General features: G+C 40.2%; 1 protein-coding gene and 1 long non-coding RNA gene across 3 annotated transcripts in view; one reads left to right on the top strand and one right to left on the bottom strand.

Annotated features, from left to right (window-relative positions):
• Positions 1 to 2082: 2082 nt before the first annotated feature.
• Positions 2083 to 23016, bottom strand: LOC114217430 (uncharacterized). The gene is made up of 3 exons (XR_003610985.2): positions 22805 to 23016; positions 3517 to 4002; positions 2083 to 2933 (listed from the first exon to the last, which is right to left on the bottom strand). It is a non-coding gene; the product is annotated as an uncharacterized LOC114217430 (long non-coding RNA).
• Positions 22722 to 23390, top strand: part of GALNT7 (polypeptide N-acetylgalactosaminyltransferase 7) — a 148049-nt gene continuing 147380 nt past the window's right edge. For both annotated transcript variants that reach the window (XM_028114274.2, XM_028114275.2), the window contains exon 1: positions 22722 to 22902. In XM_028114274.2, coding sequence (XP_027970075.1) covers positions 22777 to 22902 — 126 coding nt within the window. In that variant the 5' untranslated portion in view covers positions 22722 to 22776. The remainder of the gene's footprint in view (positions 22903 to 23390) is intronic.

The raw sequence follows: 23390 nt of genomic DNA, 5'->3' as shown, positions 1-23390 counted from the left end.
GTCTGAATGTGCCGGTGGCAGAATATTTTTGTGAACTCTTCTGCTCAGCATTATGTGGGATACCATTGGAGTCCTTACAACTCGAACCACCGTCTGAAACTCAGTTTGCGAAGAAATGTCTCACTAATAATAGTCTATTCAGACTTGTTTTTCTTTTAGAAAAATTCTTTTGCAAATAACACTGCATTTTCTTTATACCACTCACCTTCTAAAGAATCTGATTTTGATCTTCCTTCCACGGTTTCCTGTAGGCTTTCTGGCTTATGTCTGCTTTGTTTGTGTTGATGCTCTATTGCTTGCACCTTTGATGGAAGTGAATATTTTTCTCTTATTCTTTGTTTAATACAGAAGGCTGCCCTGTGCACTCTCCTCTGTTACTTGAACGAATTTCAAACAGTCTTTCAGAACTCCCACGTGGGGATGACAATGAAAGTAGTCAGTAATTGTTGATGAAAGCTTTGCAACTTCTGCATCATAGAACAAAATTGAATTGTGAAGAACAAAAGCTTGTCCCTCATCCTTCTTTGTATTCTGAGAAGGTTTACGGGAACCTCAGGTAAAGTCTGAGTAGTTACTCTTCCATTTAGCAAATGCAATATAAGACACAACCTGATAAAAATTAGTGAGATAACCTGACAAATAATCTTTAGATGACTAGAAAATATTATCTCTTACTGATAGTTTCTGTATTCCGGTTCTGAGATTATAGGGAATTCAGATATTCCAGAATTTAGTTTGTTGCAGACAATTTACCCATAATTGTGTGCACTGCTGCCATAAAGTCTCCACAAATTATCCATTGTTCATTATGAAATTGTTATAATTTTTTGAAGGCTTGAGTTATAAATGCTTATTTGTTGGGAGCATAAATTGAATCTGATGGTTTGTTCAACTTATTTGTTTATTCCCTACTTTATTAGTTTTGATGTAACTTACAAAGATATCTCGGTACAAAAAGAAAACAATTAAGAAAATTCAGAAAATAATTGAGAAAAATATGAATGAGGAAAATAAGGCTAAGACGGTCATAACAACTAAGACTCTCTCTCTCTCTCTCTCTCACACACACACACACACACACACACACACACGCAAATTGATCTTGGAGCAAATTGATCTTGGATCTGACTCTGTATTACTAAGTTTTGTACCCAAATTGCAAAAATAATGAAAGGTATTAAATCACATCACTCCCCCTAAAAATTCTTGTGAGTAATATAATATTTAAAAGTAAATAAGAGAGAGAAGAGAATAGTTAATGATGTAAATATTCTAATCTTCTCCTTTGTGATTTGGAATTTTTTTGTTTTGATGAAGAAATTCTTCCAAGGTCATAAAGATAATTTTTACATTTGCTTTTAAAATTCTTAAAGTTCTGCCTTTCGTATGTAAGCCCTTGATTCATGCGAGGATTTTTTTTTTTTAATTGTGAAGTAGGGATCCAATTTGCCCCTTTTTCTACATGGAAAAATCAATTGCCCCTGGTCATTCTAGTTGAGGGAAAACAAGTAGGAAAATGAAATTACCACTGTGGCCAAGATTGAGACAAGTTAGTACCAAAAGCTGAATTCCAACCTTAATGGAGCATGGAGAAAACTTGTGGCGGGATCCTGGCAGGGACACAAGCTGCCTGGAACTATTGCCTTGACTCATCTTGGGATTTTACCCTTTCTGGTTTCCTCACACATGATAAATCTTCATTATGTGGGGCTTCACTAGTTCAGAAATTGTTAGAATTCACATAGGTATTCTACTGAAGTTTGATCTTCTACCAAGAATAATGACAGAGATTGCAAACCGTCTTAGTAATATAAAGGAGGAGGTGCACAGGAAAAAAACCATCTTCAAATACTGCAAAGGAACTTGTTTGTCAAAATATTATGCTTAAATATATGTTAAAGTCAGTCCATCTCTTAGGAACTTCCGCTAAGCAATTACATTATATATCGCTAGGAAGAAATGACAGTTTCAGACTAATTTGTAAGAGGTTTTCTCCCAGAGTCTAATATCGTGTTTTTTAATAGAAACAAATATACGGCAATACCATTTAATGAGTTTAATAAAACGGAAAATAATGCTGTGGTTACACTTTAGTTCCCAAAGCTAATTGTTAATTTTTCTAACATCCTGTTGGGAACAGCTTTTAACATGTTTTGCCCTTAGGGATTACTTTTGAGGCAAACAATTAAGATGAAACAGAAGTGTCCAAATCTGTCAAAGCATCTAACTCACTAATCATTGACCCGCATTGGTCTGATTGATTTTATTTATATGCCATGTGTTTTAATTATCTATTGTGAAACGACTTACCCCAACACTTAGCAGAGCAGCTTAAACCAACAAACACTTATTATCTCACAGGGTTTCTGAGAATTAGGACTCTGGGAGTGGCAGAGTTGAGCGGTTCTGGGTCAGCTGTCGCTTGAACTGCGGTCCTCTGAAGGCTCAGCTGCGGGAAGATCCACTTCTTTGCTCACTCACATGTTCCTTGGCAGCCCTCACTGACTTGCTGGCTGTCAGCTGGGGTTCTTGGTTCCTAGTCACATGGGCTTCTCCAGAGGCTGCTCGCAGCATCTTCTCCTGCTACAGCCCCCTTTCCCAGAGCAAGTGATCCAAGAGCCCAGGGTGTGAACTGGGAGGTGGGGAACATTGGGAGCCTTTTTGAAGGATTTGCTATAGCACTATGATTTTAAAATATATATATATAGAAAAGGGAATAAAAAGGGACTATAAGGAACAAGAGATGTTCACTCAGAAGGCTCAGAAACCTATACATACGTATATATGTTTTTGTATACATAGAGTATACAGAACAGTGACATTTATATGTACTTGAATATGCCTCTGGGTCTTTGACTTCAATCCACTGATCTGTCGCAGCATCATCACCGTTCCGGTTTTGAATACCATAGCATTATAACGTACTGCAATACCTGGTAGAAAAAAACACAGAAGGAAATGTTAATTTTTAACAATAAAAATTATGATTTTTAAAAACTGGCTTTTATTTCTATCCTGAAATAATCAATTCTATCTCCCCCGCCCCTTGCAAATTGAATTTCAAAAAAGCGGTTATCAACAATTTATAAAAAATGAAATAATTTGAGCAACTTGGAAAAGGAATGCAGGATGAAGAAGTTACATAATCAAGGGGGAAATGTCCTGAATGGAAGAAATGAACAACGGGTTCCTAAGGGCAAGTCAGCAGCTGTATATGTTTGGGGAAATGTGACACAGATATGAAAAACTTGGATGAAGGAAAAGAAAAACAGATGATAGCAAGATCCTCAAATATATTTGAACCTTAATATATTGGTTTGGTAACTTTTTGTTTGTGTCTGGCACTCACATCATGTGGCTCTGCTATTGTTTTATTCATTTCCACACAGCAATAAAGCATATAGTGGCAAACTGTAAAGTGTGGATATTTGCTTTCTCATTCTCCTACCCACTACCTCCCTTTTACCAACTGCATCATATATCGTGTATTAACTGGTATCATAAACAACCCCATACCTCAGGGACCTATTGCAACGTAGGTTCACTTCTTGCTCCAGTCACAATCCAGTGCAAGTACAGTGGGAGGAAGAGGGGAAAATCTATTCCACATACTCTCTCGGGGTGCCTCTTCCATCCCCCCCCAAAACTCAGTCTTTGAATTCTGTGCATCTGATGCTCAAAACACAAGACAGAACTTGGAGACCTGTGCAAGATGATTTGCAGGGGCCAAGCTTGCAAGTGGTGTACACAGTTTTCATTGGCCAGACCTCAGTCACATGACCCCGATAAGAGCATCTGGGAAATGTGCTAAAGCTGTGCGTCCAGGAAGGAAAGGGGGTGGAGTCTGATGGCCATGCAGTGGTCTCTGTGTAGCGCCGCCATTAGTCTCCCTGCGGGAAGCGGATGTGTGCTTTGAGGAAACTCCCCACGAAACTCTAGTATTCAGTCCTTCGATTTATACTTGTCTTGTATTTTATGCTTTGAAGCAATTATTCTTCAAATCTGTAGAAATAAAAAGGATTCCACTGAATCTTAGTTAAAACTACAATAAGCTCAACTGGGTGGTGGACGATAGGTTCCAAATGAAGGCAAAGGACTAGTTTGGAGCCGCTGTGTTACTGAGTGGGTTTGTGGTATTATTAAAATCACTTGTGCTTAAACTCTGGGTGATCGGTAAATGCAAGTTTACGGAAACTCTACATGGTAAAGTTCCTCTTTTCACTCACTAATCCTAAAGTATGAGAATGCGTATTTAAAATGTACAGTTTTTAAAAATGCCTACTTGTACACAGGTATGAATTCTTATTCATGGCACCTTCTATCAGTGCAATCAACATTTTTAAAAGCCTATGAAGTAAAACAATTTGCACTTTAAAATTTACATATGCAATACAATGAATTCAATAAACTGGCACTTGAGACTGAAGAAAAGAGAAACAAAAGTAATGAAAAATTCCGATTTGTAATGCTGAGATTTCAAAAATAAAGCAGTAAAAAAAAAATCTAAAGCTTCAACAGATTTGAACTATTTTTCCCCTTGATTGATTTGCTTCTGTTATTAAGCATTAAATGACTCATGAAATCAGACATCACGTATTCGTTTGCAATGAGTTATTTAATTGACCTATTTCTAGGCAAGAGACATAGTTCTAGTCACATGGTAGATTTCACAAAGGCAATTGGTGGCTGAGATATTATTTAATGTGAATTAAGGAATTGCAATAAGTTGTTTCCTCTTGATAACATCTGATTTAAGATCTTCTCAATCTATAGCTTATGTAATTGAGGATTTTCTTTAGATTGTATTGACAGATTATTAACCACCTGTTTTCCCAACTTTGGTTAACAATAACCCTGATTTGTTGTACAATTCTATTTATTATATTTCACTTTTCCTCCTTTCTATGCTCCCAAATTGCTGTTCCCCCCAAAATTTGCTTATTTTTTTTTCCTTTTCTTGTTATACATTATCCATAAAGAGCGTCATGGATAGTTTTGCTCATTAGCATTTGTTTTTTCTTTTTCTTTCTCTCTCTTTCTTTCTTTCTTGCTTTCTTTTTCTTTCTTTCTTTCTTTTTCTTTCTTTCTTTCTTTCCTTCTTTCTTTCTTTCTTTCTTTTCTTTCTTTCTTTTCTTTCTTTCTTTTTCTTTCTTTCTTTCTTTCTTTCTTTCTTTCTTTCTTTCTTTCTTTCTTTCTTTCTTTCTTTTTCTTTCCTTTCTCTTTCTTTCTCTTTCCCTTTCTCTCTTCTGTAGTTTCTTTCTCTCTTTTGCACCTTTCCTTCTTCCCTCCCTCTCTCCCTTCCTTCCTTTTTAAATATAAGGTATTAACAAAGGTGAATCATGGCAGTGAGTCAATCTCTTTGATTAATTCATGATGTGAGCCTTTATGGCATAACACTAAATAAACAATGCCCAGAAAAAGAGCGTTTTCACACAGTTCTAATAGAAAAAAAAGAGGTTTGAAAATATATATAAAATGTAAACAAATTTTTTATTAGAGGTAGTAGTGAGAAGAATGGCTAAAAATGCTTTTTATAACCATTAATCATTTCATTCAGTTTTTCCAGGCTGTAAACTCCTTAAGAGCAGGTCTTTGTATCTCAGTCTGGTACAGCTAGGCACTCAATATTTGTTGAATGAATATATCAGTGAAATCATATATGAATGGTAGGACATGATACCTTTGCATGTTTCAAATATAACCAGAAACCTGTTCATGTTGAGATATGAAAATTGGTGTATAGCATGTAAGAAGAAAGCTCTACAAAATCACTTACTACTATGAATAAGTTATTTCAGTCTTTTTAAAAAAGAAAGCAACGTGGGCATTCTTATAAAGTTTTCTGGGGCTTTATCCATTGGTTGATTTTCTTTAGTCTACTGATAGAAAACTGTCTCATCACACTGAAAATGTCTCCTTGTGATTAAAACAATTTCATTTGTAGAGTGCAATTTGCTACCTGTTCCTTCTCTGATTAACAAAAGATTAATTCCCCAAACAGGAAATGGCTCGTCACTTTTATAATTTTATTAGACATCTTATTCTATTTAGAAAATTTTATAAGAACGCAGGAATGTGTTCAATTTCAACCATTTTATTCAAGATAGTGTCAATAGAAAAAATTCAGGAAAGGCATTCCTCTCATTTTTGCAGTGTGAAGGAACCAATTAAATAGGTACAAAGTTGCCCATGTTACTTTAACTCCTTTTTAGTAAGAGTTATTATCTAACTATAATGTATTTGCTCATCTGTCTATAGCTTCCACTACTCTGTAACCTCTTCACCGGCCAGGACAACGACCTCCATTTGTATCCCTGGTATGATGCCTGGCATATGGTTCGCACTCAGATCTTGCAACAAAAAGCAATTTGGGATCATAAAACTGAAATTTGTGGCTAATCTTTTCTTAAAACCCGAAACCCAAAAATTCTCTTATCCTTAGATATAATCCTGAGATCAACTTGGTTGTTTATTAAAACATTAAGTCATCTATATAATGTCTGTTTGCAGATAGGCCATCTCATTTTGTTTCTCTGCTTTTCCCATCAGATTACTGTAAACAAGCCTCCCCCAACCATAACTCTGAGAGTGTCACGTGTGAGCAGACACTCAACACATATTCCCTTGCCCGCTGACTCTTCCGGAGCGCCTGGTACAACTTGTGTGTGTGCCTTTGAATACAGCAGCTATTCATGGACATATATTGAATAAACTGAAGGATAGCATCCAGTAGGAGAACACTGGCTTCTCTTTCCTCCCGCCTACCCCTAGGAAAATAAACATCTGTGCATTCTTCACATTATCATAAGATGAGGCAGGGACTCTAGGCTGAAGTATATTCTGGGGTATTTAGCTAATGATGCTAAGACTCTCTGTGACTCTCGATCCATACTCACAGGCAATCTGTTTCCCTCCCTTTCCCACTGCCTTCAGGATTACTTCTAGAATCCTTGGTTTGGTTTAGCTATTGCCCATCCCGGAACATTCATACCAGACGTGAAGATTTATTTTTCTTTACCTTATCTCAGGCATTCCAACCACGCTCCGTCCCACACCACCTCCGTGATTGGGTAACACCCGTTCGTCCATCAGCCTTCTCTTAAACACCCCATCTTTCAGGAGGCCTTTTTGGATACACTAGATCAGGGGGCATTAGGTGCCTCCATGGAATCAGGTACTGGATCTGCAGTATTCCTTATCATAATGCACATTATACAATATAACGTGTACCTTCCCTCTGGGCACATAAGCTTTGGGAAAGCAGGGGATTTTTTTTTCTATCTTCTCCACCGTTATATCTCCAGCACCCATGTTCAGTTTACAACTACTTAACGAAATTGAACAAATGAATCATGTCTCCAACTTAAGATAAAAGTAGAGGGAAGCCTGAACTGGAAGTTTGTAGAAATGGGATCAAATCTTTGTTACCAGCCCAATGTGCTCTCAGGGCTACTGTGACCCTGGAGCCCTTCTTCCAACAAAGCAAGTGAAAGAGCTTAATTCGGTTGGCTCACATCACAGTTTATGAAGCTAAGAGTTTCTTGCAGCATGATAAGTTGAGGAGAGGTACTTTGGTGCAATGCAGCTACAAAGACCAAGAATCAAACAATAGTCTTTCCCACAGAGCAGTGTGAGGACTGCCCTCAGTTATGCAGTTGAAACTGCTCTGTGTTAACAGCGGGTCTGCAGCTCCGCCTCTTGGGGTTGCACAGCCCAGGGATTCCTCCAGTTTCCTGACCAGTACATGTAAGATAGAACCATTCCTGTTATTTTATTTATGAACTCTGGCCCTTACTTCTCAGCACCAAAACAACTGAAATGTACATTTGTGGGTCTCTATGACTCCCATCTAAAGTCTAATGAGGTCAGTCAAAATGGAGGCCAAATTCATCATTTATTATTTATAATTTACATCCAACTTCAATAAAAGATGAGGCAATTCAGAGTAACACATGAAACAGCTTGTTTAAATCATGCCGTAAGAACAGAAAAGATCAGATACTGTTAGGGGAGAGAGAGGACGGTGCACCAGGACATGTGATCGCTGCAGCTATCTGTACAGAATAGGAGTTAGGGTCCAAGCATGTAACACACCGGGTACATGGGACATTTACTGTGGACCCTCAGTCCAGAGTGTTTCATCTCTCTATGTTCTTGCTCTTTACCTTTGTCTTATAGATGAATTTTTTTTTTTTTTTTTTTTAGATAACAAAAGTGGGGAAAAACAATTTATAATTCCTCACTGGTAGGACAATCCAGAAGAACTGGCATTTCTTCTTAGGTGTCCTCCTTTCCAATTATCATTTCTTGGTTCAATAGTTAAAATACACCCAATGGTCAAATCACACAATGGAATGAGTTATATATAACAGAAACTCCGTCATGTCTAATTCGTAATAATAACAAATAGCCCAGCAAGTGTGTTTATGGCCATCAGTATTCAGGAAAGCGCTTATTCCTGAAGTCTGTGCCTCACATTGAATGTTAATGTTCATCAATCAGCTGTTGTTCTACAAAATCCTCCAAAGTCTTTGTAGATGGGGTTTTTCCTGAAGATTCTCATTTTCTTTTCAAAACACAGGAAAAGAAAATAATTGTAGGTTTTTCACCTTAACCTACCTAACGTAGCCTATAAAGTCACTCTGCTTGGCTATGCATCTCAACTATTATCTTGCTGACTTTGCCCTCTCTCGACTTGTTCCCACGCCTTTCTTGGCACTTGGCTTCAGAATCAAAAACAAAAGCAAAAAAACCCCAAACCGAGACTTAATTATGACCACAAAGCCAGAAATAACAGAGACCACACCCTTACTTTTGGACAACACATAAATCATCCCAAACAGGTCTCTATCCTCATGATTTCCCCCAGACATAGATTCTACAATTCCTCTGTTTTTATTTAAGTGTCAAAACTCCCAGTTTGTCTTTTCTTTGTCATTGGAAACCTCATATAAAGTGGAAAAATTAATGAACAGCTTTTGTGGCTCTTGTTGTTGTTACTTGTCATCCCTGGGAATAGGATTATGATAAGAAACAGTAGATAGATCTTTATTTTACTCATTTCGGCTAGGTGCAAACCAAGGAATTCTGGTCTTTAAAAAACGTTCCATAGAGGGGGTGCCTGGCTGGCTCAGTTGGTAAAGCGAGTGACTATTGATCTTGGCGTCATGAGTGTGAGCCCCAGGTTGAGTGTAGAGATTATTTAAATAAATAAATAGTTCTTAAAAATATTCCATATATTAACTAACTTATTCTGTTTTGTCACAGAAATATTCTACGTTGGGGCGCCTGGGTAGCTCAGTTGGTTAGGCATCTGCCTTCGGCTCAGGTCATGATCCCAGGGTCCTGGGATGGAGTCCCGCATCGGGCTCCCTGCTCCATGGGAAGCCTGCTTCTCCCTCTGCCTCTGGCCCTCTTCTCCCTGGTTGTGTTCTCTCTCTCTCTCTCTGACAGATAAATAAACTCTTAAAAAAAAAAAGAAAAAAGAAATATTCTATGTCATATCAATGGGCTTCCATTGAAAATGGGGTGGGTTTGGGGAGATAGAGTATTCACTGTTTAAAAAAAATTGTTAAAGAAAAGTTGTATATACTACTTATTAAACATTCGCTTTTTGGTACCTATACATAAACAGAGTCACAAAACTAGATCATAAATCATAAAACTAGATATTCTATTAGGTAGGAAAAACCTGTGTTAGTCATGGTCCCCAAACACATAGAAACTTAAAACTAAAACATGCAATCGATAAATATAACATATGATAGGTCAGTTATTTCTAAAGGGTAGAAGGTTTGGGGGTAGGAGAGATGATTAAGTAGAACACAAATTTTTTTTTAAAGATTTTATTTTTAAGTAATCTCTGTACCCAACATGGGGCTTGAACTCATAACCCTGAGGTCAAGAGTCACATGCTCTACTGACTGAGCTAGCCAAGTGTCCCATATATTTTTGATTTTGATAATTATGTATTTATTTTAATATGCATAGAAAAATTAATACCACAATCCTGTGATTTTACTAGTATTGCTTAGTACAAAGCTAAATTTAGTTTTATAAGAGTATATAATTTTAATGAAAAAAATTAAAGCAATAATATATGCATTACTCCAGGTATGACTAAAAATGGTGTAAATAGTACCAAGATTTAATAAGGTTCAGGAAACACTAACACGGGTTATTGCTATCACCTTGGTATTGGTATCACATCTAGTATATGATTTAAGTCACAAAACTAAAATCAAGTTATCCTAGAAAGAAAGTGTGGTAATTTGGCTCATCAGTTGCCACATTTAAATAATTGCTCTTAACATTTTGTTCCTAGGCTTTTCCATTTAATTATTCTATTCAGTTGTATTGGTTTAATCAATGAATATGCATTAAGTATCTACTACATACAAGGCCTCTGATAGGTAATTTCCAGGAACATAGAAATCGTTAAAGACATACCACCATTTTCTTTCTTTAAATATTTTTGATAATGTTTCTTTTAAAAGTAACACTTTCATTATTAATAATTTAGATAAGATAGAAAAATGTTGAGAAAATTCCCAACAATCCCACTATTCAGATAGAGATCAAAATGCGAATGACTTATTTCCTTATAGTCATTTTTTAAAAGATTTTATTTATTTGACAGAGAGAGAGAGAGAGAAATCGAGAGTGAACAAGCATAAGCAGGGGATGTGGCAGGCAGAGGGAGAGGGAGAAGCAGACTCCCCACTGAGCAGGGAGCTCGATGCGGGGCTGGATCCCAGGACCCTAAAATCATGACCTGAACCAAAGGCAGATGCTTAAACAACTGAGCCACCCAGGAGCCCTCCTTATAGTCTTTTAAAAGTGAAAATATATTATTTCTCTTATTAACAGAGTTGGAACAAGAGTTACACTTACTTTTATATCATATTTTTTTCCCACTTAACCTTCTATTTTTTCCCTTTTTCCATGTTACCAAATATTTTCTAAAACATGGTTTGAAGGACCAAATACACCATTTAACTATTCATCTATCAATAGACATGTGGCTGAGTTCTAGCCAATAAAATCGGGCAGAATGGATGTTCACCACCCCAAACCTGACTCTTAAAACACCTCGTGGGCACCTGTATGTGCTCTTTTTCCCTAAGTTGCCAGCTCGACGCAAAGAATAGAGTAGAGAACTTGGATTGCTCAGGGGATGGTAGAGCTACTGAATGGGAAGAGCATTGGTCTTGAAGGGAGACCTGCTTGGGGGCAGAGTCCCTCCCCTGCCCCTCAACCAACCCACAGAGAGGAAGGTACATTTTTTATTGCATGAAGCCCCTGAAATTTTGGAATTGTTTGTCCTAGTGATTAGCCTACCCTAATTCATTTATGTTCTTCCTCTAACTCTTGAAAACTTTCTTTAAAAAAAAAATTATTTAGGGGTGCCTGGGTGGCTCAGTCTTTAAGCGTCTGCCTTCAGCTCACGTCATGATCCCAGGGTCCTGGGATTGAGCCCCGCATCGGGCTCCCTGCTCCGCGGGAAGCCTGCTTCTCTCTCTCCCAATATCCCTGCCTGTGTTCCCTCTCTTGCTGTGTCTCTGTCAAATAAATAAAATCTTAAAAAAAAAAAAAGAAATAAAAAAATTTATTTTTTCTTAAAAACTTCCAAACTTGTGTGTCCTCATTTTGTGACACTTTGTCTATGGGCCTTACCTTGATTTTCTCAGTTATTTAATCCCAGGTGAAGTCAGTCATTTGTCTAGTGGTCAACTGGTTGTGAATGTACTTGATTTCACTTACCGCCACTTCTCAAATCCAAAGCAGGAAGAGTAGATTGCTGTGAATGATTTTGCCCATAAGACATGAATTACACTCTGGAAATGCTGACTTGGAAGTTCCAAGTAGGAAGTGTCCTGTGGTCTAATGCTCAGAAAACAAGTCTGTTCTAAAAGTTTAGGAGTGACAATTATTAACACAGGTGAAACCTTGTGAATGGGTCAATCTAGGCAAATATTAGAAACTGAGGAAAAGAAAACGAACTGGAACTGTGTTCTAAATAATGCTGCCGGGGTACCTGGGTGGTTCAGTCAGTTAAGTATCTGTCTTCAGCTCAGGTCATGATGTGATCGAGCCCCCGCATCAGGCTCCCTGCACAGTGGGGAGTCTGCTTTTCCCTCTCCCTTTGCCCCTCCCCCCTGCTCATGCTCTCTAACAAATAGATAAAAAAATCTTTAAAAAAAATTTTAAAAAAAGATAAATGATGCTACCTTTAATTTAGATTATAGAATTAGTGACCAAGACTGAGAATGAGTGGCTGAAAGATGGAAAAAGAACCAAGAGCCCAGAAACCAAAGGATGAGAAAATGTCAATAACAATTCTAATGTGCTGTTAATTCATCCATTAACTTAAAATTTTTTATTTATATTTTTTGTTTCTGGAAATTAGATCTCTTCTCAATTTTACTCATATTTTTGGAGCTCTTTTCATTTCTGAAATATATTGAATATGATTATTTTTATAGTGTCCAATAATTCCAACTGCTAACCCTTTTAACAGTGTATTTTGCAGTATATTGTTTCTGCTAAATGGCCCTCACAGGGCCTTGGGTGTTCAGTGATTTTCAACTGTGAGCAACTCATTTTCTTAGGGGCCACAGGAACAGAGCGTTTTTCAAAGCATGAGGTAAAGAGGGTTCTTTCAAAAAGGAGTTGTTAAAAAAGAAAAAAATAGGGCACCTGGGTGGCTCAGTTAAGCATCTGCCTTTGGCTCAGGTCATGATCTCAGGGTCCAGGGATTGAGCCCCATATTGGGCTCCCTGCTCAGCAGGGAGTCTGCTTCTTCCTCTCCCTCTGCCCCTCCCCCTGCTCATGCTCTCTCTCTCAAATAAATAAATCTTAAAAAAAAAACCAAAACCCAAACCAAAAAGGAGTGTATTTGCTTTTCAGATGCCTTGTGACATGATTGGTCTGGGACCACTTTAAACTAAGTTCTTGGTTTGAGGGTTTTCTAGCCATCCGGGTGGTGTGGATTCTGGCTGCAAGCCAGCATGATGGACAATTTATAATGACTAATTCCTTAGATAGATGGTGTGGGGTATGTACAGAGGAAGGTTTCTTTTCAGGGGGTGAGGGGAATGGGTTAATTTTAGTTCTCTCTCACCTTGGGGGTGAAACCCTTTGGGGATCCTAGTTTTTTTTAAAGATTTATTTGAGAGAGAAAGTGAAAGCGAGAGAGATCACAGAGGGAGAGGGAGAAGCAGACTCACCGCTAAGTGGAGAGCCTGATACGGCACTCAATCCCAGGACCCTGAGATCATGACCCTAGCCGAAGCCTGATGCTTAACCGACTGAGCCACCCCGGTGCCCCTGGGGACCCTAGTTTTTGAGGTACTATTAGACTTTCCATTTTCGGCGGATCCTGAATTTGTTTTCTGTTCCTAAATCCTTGAACTCAGAATATAAGTGATACTCAGGTACCTGGGGTTTGGACAAAGTCCTTAAGGCAAAAAGCCAGCGTTGGTGTTCAACTGACCCTCTCTACTCCATCTTTGGATCTTAGTGTTCTTCATTTTCTTGTTACCCATGGATGCATTTAGAAAGATTTAAAAAATATTTTACCCGGCATTTTTTCAGTTGTTTTCATCAGATCAGTTGATCCTGGCATCTAAACTGCCATTGTTGCATGGGAGATTTTATTTCCAAATAGAAGTTGTTCCATTTGAAAATATATTGTATATATGAAAATCTAGAATAAATTGACGAGTAATTGCTTACACAGCTTCTTAAAATAATGTGTGCTGCCAGAGCATTTAAAGAGTTTGTTTTACAGACTATTAATTCAACTACTTGCGGAGAGTCTGGAAGCAAAACAACAAGTTCGATAATTTAGAACCATGAGAGTTGAAGAATATTCAAAATATATCAATATTCTGACCTATTTTAACCACTTCCACTGTCCTGATCCTAGTCCATGCTACCATGATCTCCCATCTGGATTATTAAAAAATAGCCTCCTCGCTGGTCCTTGCTTTTATCTTTGTTCCTTTCCATATTAAATCCAGAAGCCAGAGGCTGTGATCCTATTTAGATATAATTTCGATCTTGCCACCCCTCTGCAAGTCAATGGCTTCCCATCTCACTCTAAATTGAAGCCATAATCACTACTGAGCCCTAATATTCTCCTCTTACTTTCTCAGCTAGAACTCTCCTTTTGTACTTGCTTTTCCTAAACCAAGCAGGAATATTCTTGCCTAGGGGCCTTTGTACTTGATGCTCTTTAGGCCTGGAACCATCTCCCTCAGATATCCATTTGGCTTGTTCCTTCATCTGTTTAGGTCTTGTTCCAGTATTGTCTTCTCAATGAGACCCTCTCAGACTACTGAAAACTGAAACCTTCCCTCACTCCCATCCAGCATTCCAAATCCCACTTCCCTGCTTTATTTTTCTCCCTAGCATTTATCTTCTGCTATGCTATCTAAATAAATGAGTTAAGCTTGTAAACTCTTAGACCAATGCTTGGCCCATAAGTGATATACCAGTTTATTTGGTAATAATAGATAATTTACATATCTTGTTTATTGTCTGATTCCACGAGAACAGAGATCTCCATTCTTTTAGTTTACTGCTATATCCCATCATCTAGAACAATGCCTCGCATGATACATGCTCAAAAAAAGTTGAGTAGAAATAGCTATATACAATAAAAGATCACAGAAAGTGATTCAATTTGTTAAAAATCATTTTACACAGTTTGAGAAATAGATGACATCCTATGAGACTAAGTCCTCAAAGACCATTCTCCAAAAAGAAATTTAATTAAAATTCAAATTTCAAAACTCCTTGCAATATGCCAAAAGGTACATTTATCTAAATGACAGTATTTTGAGCTTTTCTGAAGATCAGCACTCTTAGCTCACATCTCCCTGGTGTGGTTCTCTAAATAGTCAATGTAGGACCACACGTTCAAATAAAGAGAAAATGTACCTGTTCATTGCTGTTGTTAGAAAATAACTGAAAGAAAGTTTCCAGGTCTCAGCAAGATGCAGTACGGCCCAGTGGGGACATAGAAGGTTTGGAATTACTCCTTGCCCAGCCCCTAATTCCTGGATCATTTAGGATAATCTTCCTGCATGTGTCTCAGGAATCTATACCTCAGTTTCTTTATTTGCATGCAACTTGGTTTATCTCCTTTGAAATGTCTGAAACAGCTTCGAGGCATAGTCCATTACTAAAAATAACCCACTTATAATTAATCCAAAAAACATTCAGAAAATGGTGCAAAGAACTTCTTTGTGGTTCCTGTCATGTGCCTTTTAGGCTGTAGTTTGCCTTGGACAAGCACCAAAATGTCCCTTCCTCCTATTCTACACATCTTCACATCCTCCTTGAGATCCTGTTTACCTAGCTACACCTATCACCTTAAGGCCAGAGAGACTCAGCAAAACACATCGCCCAGAATCTCACCTTCTTTAATGTGGGAATCTGACATCTTCAAGACAAACTAGCCTCTGTTTTTGTCACACTGATAATCTCTCAGAACATCACTTTGATGGCAACAGGGGTGGAATGAAAAGAAACCATGTCAGAAGAGGGACAGAGAACCCCACCTGTCATATGTAAAATGAGAGATTGGGCTAGACTCTAATTTCCCTTCAAGTGCTAAAATTTCATGAAATTAAAATATTTCTATTTTAATAGAAGAAGAAAGAAGAAGAAAGACTCAAGTTCCCAGCAGAGTGTGGTTAAATGACATGAAAGGTCTTTAAAACTGAAATTTGTCAAGGTATTACAATAAGTCCTATTACAGTTTGTGCATATAAACCTCTGCATCAGCGAGCAGATAGGTAGTTTCAAACAGCTATCAGTTTATTATCTAGGAATTAAAGTACTCATTTTGGTCAGATAAAAATGTAGAACAGTGTACCCTCCTATCCCAGCTCCTAAAAAAGGGCAAAGCCACTCAACTCTAAAATACTTATGCAAAACATTTAGCTATTATCCCCTCTTAAGATCTGTTAATTAGAACTTATTAAAGCATGGGGGAAGAAAATGGAAATTTCTATACACATTATTAAGCTGTAGAAAGACACTGAAGCTCATAAAGATGAGGGAAAACTGAGGTAAAGAATTTCATTGCTGAGGTGGAGTGGGGCCAGTGTATAGCAAGAAGGGAGTTTCGGTTCTTAAGATTTTTTTTTTTTAGTGACAGAACCACCTGACATATTTCTAAATTAGTTATAAGTAAGATTAAGTTATTTTTAGTGATGGACTACATCTAGAAGCCTTTTCAGACATCCTGGAGGAGATAAGCAGAGTTGTACACACACACAAAAAAACTGAGGTACAGCCTACAGAAAGATTATGCAGAGACATCACCATAAATGATCCAGGAATGAGAGGTTGGACAAGACTCCATATCCAGTAATTAATTCCAGACCTTACATTTCCCCACTGTGCCTCCCTGCATCTTGCTGAGGCCTGGAAATTTCATCTTTTCTTCCATCCTTTTCTAACAACTGAACAATGAACAAGTATATTTTCTCTTTGTATACATGCATGCAATATATCTTTTAGTATACAATGCTTCCAAACTTCCCTATGCTTAAAACACAGAGTGAACATAGGATGCAGTGAGTATGTGAAATCTCCTTTACTCATTTGCTCTCAAATACTGACCATCTCCTGCGTGCCAGCCATGATGGACAAGTAGGAATACAATCACAAATGACAAGAACATGGCCCTTACCCTTAAGAAATTCAGCCTAATGGGGGTGACGAACCATTGAAGAAGCAATTACAAGGCAGAGCTCTATGTTCTACGATGGAGAGTGCACGGGGTGCTCTGAGAGCATGAAGCAGAGGCTCCTACCCGCGTCAAGGGTAGGGTCTGAAGAGAACATTCAAGAGTCTCTGAAAGAACTGATGTATAAATTGAATTGAAGGATGATCAGGAGTTTGGTAGAAGGGAGTTGGTGCTGAAACAGTGTCCCAGGTAAGGGAATAACATGCATGAAGGCCTAGAAGTGACAGATCTTGGCCTGTTCCAGAAATGGAGAGAAGATCAATGTAGCTGTAGTTTGAGTTGGAAAAGAGGTTACTGACCAGTTGTGAGGCTGTGGAGGTAAGCAGAGGCAAGCTCACAAAGGTCTTTGTAATAAATTGAGAAATTTGGGTTTAATACCAAAAGCAGTGGGATGCTGTCAAACAGGTTCCATGCAAGAGTGGTGAGAGATAAAATTTGCTTCGATCACCTCTCAAATAAACGGTTAAAACCAGAAGACTACTTCTGAATTATGGGAGTCCAAAAACAGTGCTGAATTATGAGGAGGTAGTGCTCTACAGTGTTGAATCTAAGAGGGATTTTAAATAAGCATTTTTGCCTTCAAAACACTGTAGGAGACCATTAACCTCATCAAATGGAAGCCCTGGTGACGACAGTCTTTTATTCCAGATGAGCACAACTTAGGAATTATCCATCTCTTAAGGTTAAGATAGAAACAGTCATCCATGTCAGGAAAAAAAGTATAAAGGCAGAATTTTACTTTGCTGTATTCAATGCGAGAGTATAAATTTAAAATCATCAACGTCACAGGATAGTCTTAGAATTTCAGTATTGAAAGGAATTGAGATCAGTTGGTCTAACTCCTTTATTTTATAGTTGAAGACAGTACATAGGTATTTCTTTGCAAGATAATCGGAAATAAGTAATTATCTAAGATCTGGATTCTTTCCGAAAGATTTCAGCATATGATAATGAATACTACATAACTGAGTTAACACAAACAATAAATGAAAAAACTTGTGTTCTGACCCAGATACTTGATTCTCAGTGTTGATTTTAAGCCTCCAAAGTCCCCCACCTCCTAGTACCTACACCCTTGTCTAGTCTGCTCCCACACTGTACCAAACTATGGCTTCTGTTTCGAGCTCTCTTTCTCTTGCCCTCAGATCTTTTACTCGGGAGGAAGACGCCAGCTGCCATGTCATAAGTAGCCCTGTGGAGAGGCCCTTGTGATGAGGAACTGAAGTTTCCCACCAATAGCCCGTGATGAAGTGAGGCCTGCCTGTTGGCTTTGTGAGTGAACTTGGAAGCAGATTCTCTAAGTCCAGTTGAAGCATGAGATGATTGTGGCCCCAGCTCATGGCCTGGCAACAACCTCATGAGAGACCTTGAGCCAGAACCACCCAACTAAACCACTCCTGATTACTGACCCTCAGAAACTGTGTGAAAGAAGTTTGTTGTTCTAAAGTGCTAAATTTTGGGACGCCTGGGTGGCTCAGTTGGTTAAGCGTCTGCCTTCGGCTCAGGTCATGATCCCAGTGCCCTGGGATCGAGTCCCACGGGCTCCTTGCTCAGCAGGGAGCCTGCTTCTCCCTCTGCCTGCAGCTCCCCCTGCTTGTACCCTTGCTCACTCTCTCTTGCTCACTCTCTCTCACCCACGCTCTCTCTAACAAATAAATAAAATCTTAAAAAAAATAAAGTGCTAAATTTTGGGGTAGTTTGTCATGCAGTAAGAGATAACTAATAAACACCGCACAAATTAATATATTCTCAACAAAATTAAACTATAAAAATATCTAAGTAGTAATTCTTTTCTAAAAGATAAAATACATTTTTGACTTAAAAGTACTATCGTTGGTGTTCTTTGAAAAGAGGTGATTAGATGTTTACAGAATAGGTAATAGCAGATTTACCCGGTAATTTATAGGTCACTGATTCTAATTTAACCTGAGTTCTTGGCAGCCAGACATAGTTAAAATTGAAATCTGGTTGCAGATAGTAATTGCGCATGGCTACACGTTCCCATTTCAAGACAACTTAGTTTCTTTCTTCTTTGGGGGGAGGGGAGTGGATTCTCAGTAGATACAAAAATCTCAATTTAAATTAAACTATCACTTTCCTTTTGTCCTGAGTTGCCCTAGTAGGATGCTGAGTAAAGGGGAAACAATAGTCTACCAGCTGCTGTTGTTGATGACAACATGCAAAATAATCACTCTCTAATTAGATAAAACCTCTAAAGTTTTATCCTGGAAGGAGAGCCTCCAGGTAAGGAAGAAGAGCAGCTGACATAGCTCTGACCCCTCGTCTAGTCTACCTTTCATCTTCACTTTACAGTCTCCATCCAATTATTCATTCAGCATTTCATCGGAAAAAAAAAAAGGTTACTGAACCTTTGCTACACACTAGACACAGGAATATAATGATGAACTAGATAGACCAAACTCCACCCTCCTCTACCTCTTTATCTGGGAGTGGAAAAAAGAAATTAAGCAATTACAATGTAGTGGTAATTAATAGAGGTAATTAATATCTTCTATCTTCTAATAGAAGGAAAAGTGTGGGGTGCAGTGGCAGCACCTAGGAGGGTACCTATCCCAGGATATTGGTTAGGGAGGGACATGGAGGGTGGGGAAGGATGTGGGTGGGAGTGTGGAAAAGCTTTTTGTTAAGGCGTCATTTCAGGAGAAAAAGAACTCTCCTTACAGAGGCCTGAAGGCAAGGGAGTTCAAGATACACTTAGAGACTCGGGTTCAGCTTGATTGCAGCATAAAACAGAAAGAAGTGGTGAGAGCCCCAGGGAGTGCACTACACCTTTAAACTGCAACCCAAGCATGGACACAGTTCCTTTTGGTGGGTTCTCCTTTAAAAAAGCAGGCACCAGGAAGAATTAAAAACCTAGCAAATCTTTAGGCCCTGACCTTTTGCATCCTGTCTGAGAACACTTATTTATATTCTAGGCCCAGAAACCTAGCACAGCTTGGTGAGGAGTATGCACGTAGTGGCAAGAACTCGAGGTTAGAAAGATCTGCTTTGAATCCCAGCTTGAGAACAATAGTAATACCAACTTTACTCAGGTTGTGTCAAGAATAAATGAAGTAACAAATGTAAAGCATCTTTTACCCACTGGGCATTCACAAAAATTCTCTTCCATCCCATTGCCTTGCTTCTGAGCCCTCTGCTGGCCTCCTAGCCAAAGGCAGCACGTCTTGGTCCACCACATTGACCCCATATGTGACAGAGGGCAGTGCTCCCTTGGCCATCCAATGCAGTTCTAGTCTCTACCCTCTTCCTCGGTGAACCCAGGATTAGACAAACTAGAAGTATTCCAGCATAAAAATCCCTGTCGTACAATAATTGTAGCATCCGTTAAAAATATATATATATGCCCATACACAACTGAGATTTGTTCTACCACCCTTTCTTTACATTTTGTATCTTTTTCGCTATTTGGCAGATAAGAGTTCAGAGCGGTTAAGTGACTAACCTTGATGTAAGCTTTGCATGTAGCTCATTTTCTACACAGAGTTGTGTCAACTCTACAAAGGCTGCCTCCCAGCAAATATTGCAAAGGGCATATATTTTAAGGTATACTTTTAGTTTTTTTTTTTAACATTGTGAGGACTCAGAGAAACATGGGCTTTTACAACTATATACCCTTTTGTCAATTTCTAACTTTGTATCCTCTCACACACATTTTAAGTTCTCTATATGCAAAACTAAAGGGGGATGCTCGGATCTCTGAATCCTATTTCTGCCCAAGAATCGTTCCCATTACTTTAGTAATAAGCAGCACTTAAAATTTGCATACCTGCGCACCTATACTCCTAATAGTAAAAATGAAGCTTCCTATTTTCTTAATAATAAAAAACTGTCTCCTCTGTGAAAGTGAGAGCACAAATGAGAGGTTTAACTTCAGCTGCTGATTTCAAATGGAATTATTCCCTCATATGATCAAAATAAGATCTCTTGAAGGTCACCTGTTCTAAATCTAGTCTTCGTCTAGGGAACTGTCTACTTTGCAAAGGTGTCCTCCTCCCTTCCGAGCAGCTCAAGTTGGGTCCACAAATGATCCTATTCCTGCCTCCCAAGAATATCTAAATAAATCTTTCCCCAAGCACCCCTTCCCTTCTACTGTTTCTCCAAAGGTGGTGTACAGCTTATCTGGATCAGAATCACCTGGGTACTTATTAACAGGCAATTTCTGGGTCCCAACATTGACCTGAATTGGCCCAGCAGTGAGGCACTAACTTTCTATAGTACCCAGTAGGTTCACTCTTAATCAATTAAATATTCAGGTCTTTTTCACCAAAAAAGTCTTCAGCAAAATTTCCCTTATCTTGTACTAAAAACAACTGGTTCTTAACTGGCTGATAAAAAAGCTGAGTCAGACAGTGATCTGTGTTCAACACCTGATACCTCTCCTCCAGTTGCTCTATATATTAGGCTTATATTGCAACTGTGTACCATTATTCAGCCAAACAAGAATATACCTAACTATATTGTCATCCACTTTACATTTCCCTATGTTGTTCACAAGGATATCACTCTGAATATTTTGTGGAAATTCTGAAATTATGGCATCTACAGAATTCCCCAAAATACCAGGTAATGTAACCCAAATTATAAAGTACATGAAGTCAGTTTGGTACAATTCTTTATCTGGATGACTCAAATTCTCTATTTCATTTTAAAAATTTAAATAACCAGGTTTTACTTTTCTTAAAGTCCTTTTAGATATGAGACAACATTAGGAAAAAGGATCAACCTTCACCATCCTAAATATTAGCATAAGATATTAAACAGTCTGTTTAACTTAAATTAGGCAGTTTAAGATATGCTACACTGATAACGTAATCACATACACTTGGCAATAAAGTGATTGGCATCTTTATTGGGAGGTATGGACGTAAAATTATTCCCTCAGGGTGAGGCATTTGGCTACACATTTGTCGACATCCTTTCCTGTATAATTTAGGTCTCACAGGCAGAAAAGGGTTGAAAAACAGAAATCAAGGAATCTCCTCAAGTGGGTAAAAAATCAGGTCTGAGGGAGGCAATGAAGGTAGAGCATTGTTTTAAAAAACCCCAAATCCTCGGTCCTCCAAATAGAAACAGCCCGTGAACAAGGTGGGTATTATTAGCACGAGACTGGCGTTCTTCTAATTAGCTCAAGAGAAAGTGAATATTGGCTTTCCAAGTGAACCCCTCCAGTCCAGGGATATGTGCACATCACACCTGGGCCTTTCAGTTACAAATCCACCTCCTTAAGGAGCCGTGTGAAAAAGCAAGAGCAATCAACAAGAAAAAATCCTCCCAGCTATAAATCAGCCACGTGGAGCTGCTGCTGCGGCAGCGGTAGCCCTGACTTCCTGGTTTGCTTCCTGCAAGCCTTGCCGCTGGGGGCTCCGGGTAGTGGGTGTAAGAAAGGGAAGGGCAGCCAGGAGCCGCTCCAGGTCCGCAGGGACGGGGGAGGAGGGCCGTGGGGAATCCTGGAGGGCACGGGCGTTAAGGACAGAGTTATGGCCCATAATTAAAACAAAAGTTTGGGAATCTGGAAGCTTTCAGAGCTGAGCAGTGGGGCAAAGGCTAAGGACCAGAGCTGGGGCAAGTGTAAGTTAGTTACAAGGTAACAGGGAATTTGCGAAGAGGGTTCTTGGGCACAGCGGTGAGAGAAGAAGGGGACTGCGTGCCGGGAAGGGGGTAGGTACACAGAAAGGAAGCTTAGAAGAGCGAGGCACACGGGTCGGTTGGAGCTCGGCGGAGGCCGGCGTGGGGGGGGGGGGGTTCGGCGGCGGAGCGCAGTCCGAGCCGGCTAGCCGCGGGGAGGGGGCGGAGGGAAGAGCCCGGGGGAAGGTAGAGCCAAGGGGAGTTCCGGATCTGGAGCTGGAAAGGGCAGGCTGCGGAGAGGGCGGCAGCCGAAGCGGTAGGGGTGGGGGAGGGAGGAGGTGGAGAGCCGGAGGAGGGGGAAGGAGGGAGGGGAGAGCTGTGGCGGCGGCTGCGCCGGGCTCTGTGTCTCTCGCCGCCGGAGGAAGATGAGGCTGAAGATTGGGTTCATCTTACGCAGTTTACTGGTGGTGGGAAGCTTCCTGGGGCTGGTAGTCCTCTGGTCTTCCCTGTCCCCGCGGCCGGACGACCCAAGCCCGCTGAGCAGGATGAGGGTGAGTGACCCGCCCGCCCCCTCCGGCGGCGGCGACCTGCAACTTGTTTTGTTTGCGCGCGCGCGTGGCGGGAGCAGGGGCGGCGGGGTCGGGGCGCGGCGTTGCGCCGCAGCTCCGCAGGTGGTGCTGGCGCAGCGCGGGCCGATCGGGGGCGCCGAGCCCAGAGTACCCGGTTGCCGCTACCAGCCGCCGGCCCGCCCCCTCGCCGCCCCTTCCTCCCGCGCTCCCCCGCCCCGGGCTCCGCGGGCGGCGGCGGCGCTCCACGCCGGGACTGCGGGGCGGAGCGGGAGGAGAGCGGGGGCCGCGGCCGCCCGGCCGCCCAGCCCCCCGACTCCTCTGTGCGGGGACCGCCGCGGTCGCGGCTGGGGGACGCGGGGTTGGTCCAGGCTGCGGCCTGTGGCGCGTGCAGGCCTGCAGGAGGCGAGATGCTGCCGTTGCCATCACCGCCGTTCGGGACCAGGCCCCTCGGTGCAGCCTTCCCTCCCGCC

Source organism: Eumetopias jubatus, unplaced genomic scaffold (assembly GCF_037043125.1).
Source record: "Eumetopias jubatus isolate StellerSeaLion01/CBP00866 unplaced genomic scaffold, mEumJub1_p1.0 scaffold_2, whole genome shotgun sequence".
Classification (NCBI taxonomy): Eukaryota; Metazoa; Chordata; class Mammalia; order Carnivora; family Otariidae; genus Eumetopias; species Eumetopias jubatus.
Note: the sequence above shows the minus strand (reverse complement) of the source record. Positions and strands in the feature narration are given on the sequence as shown.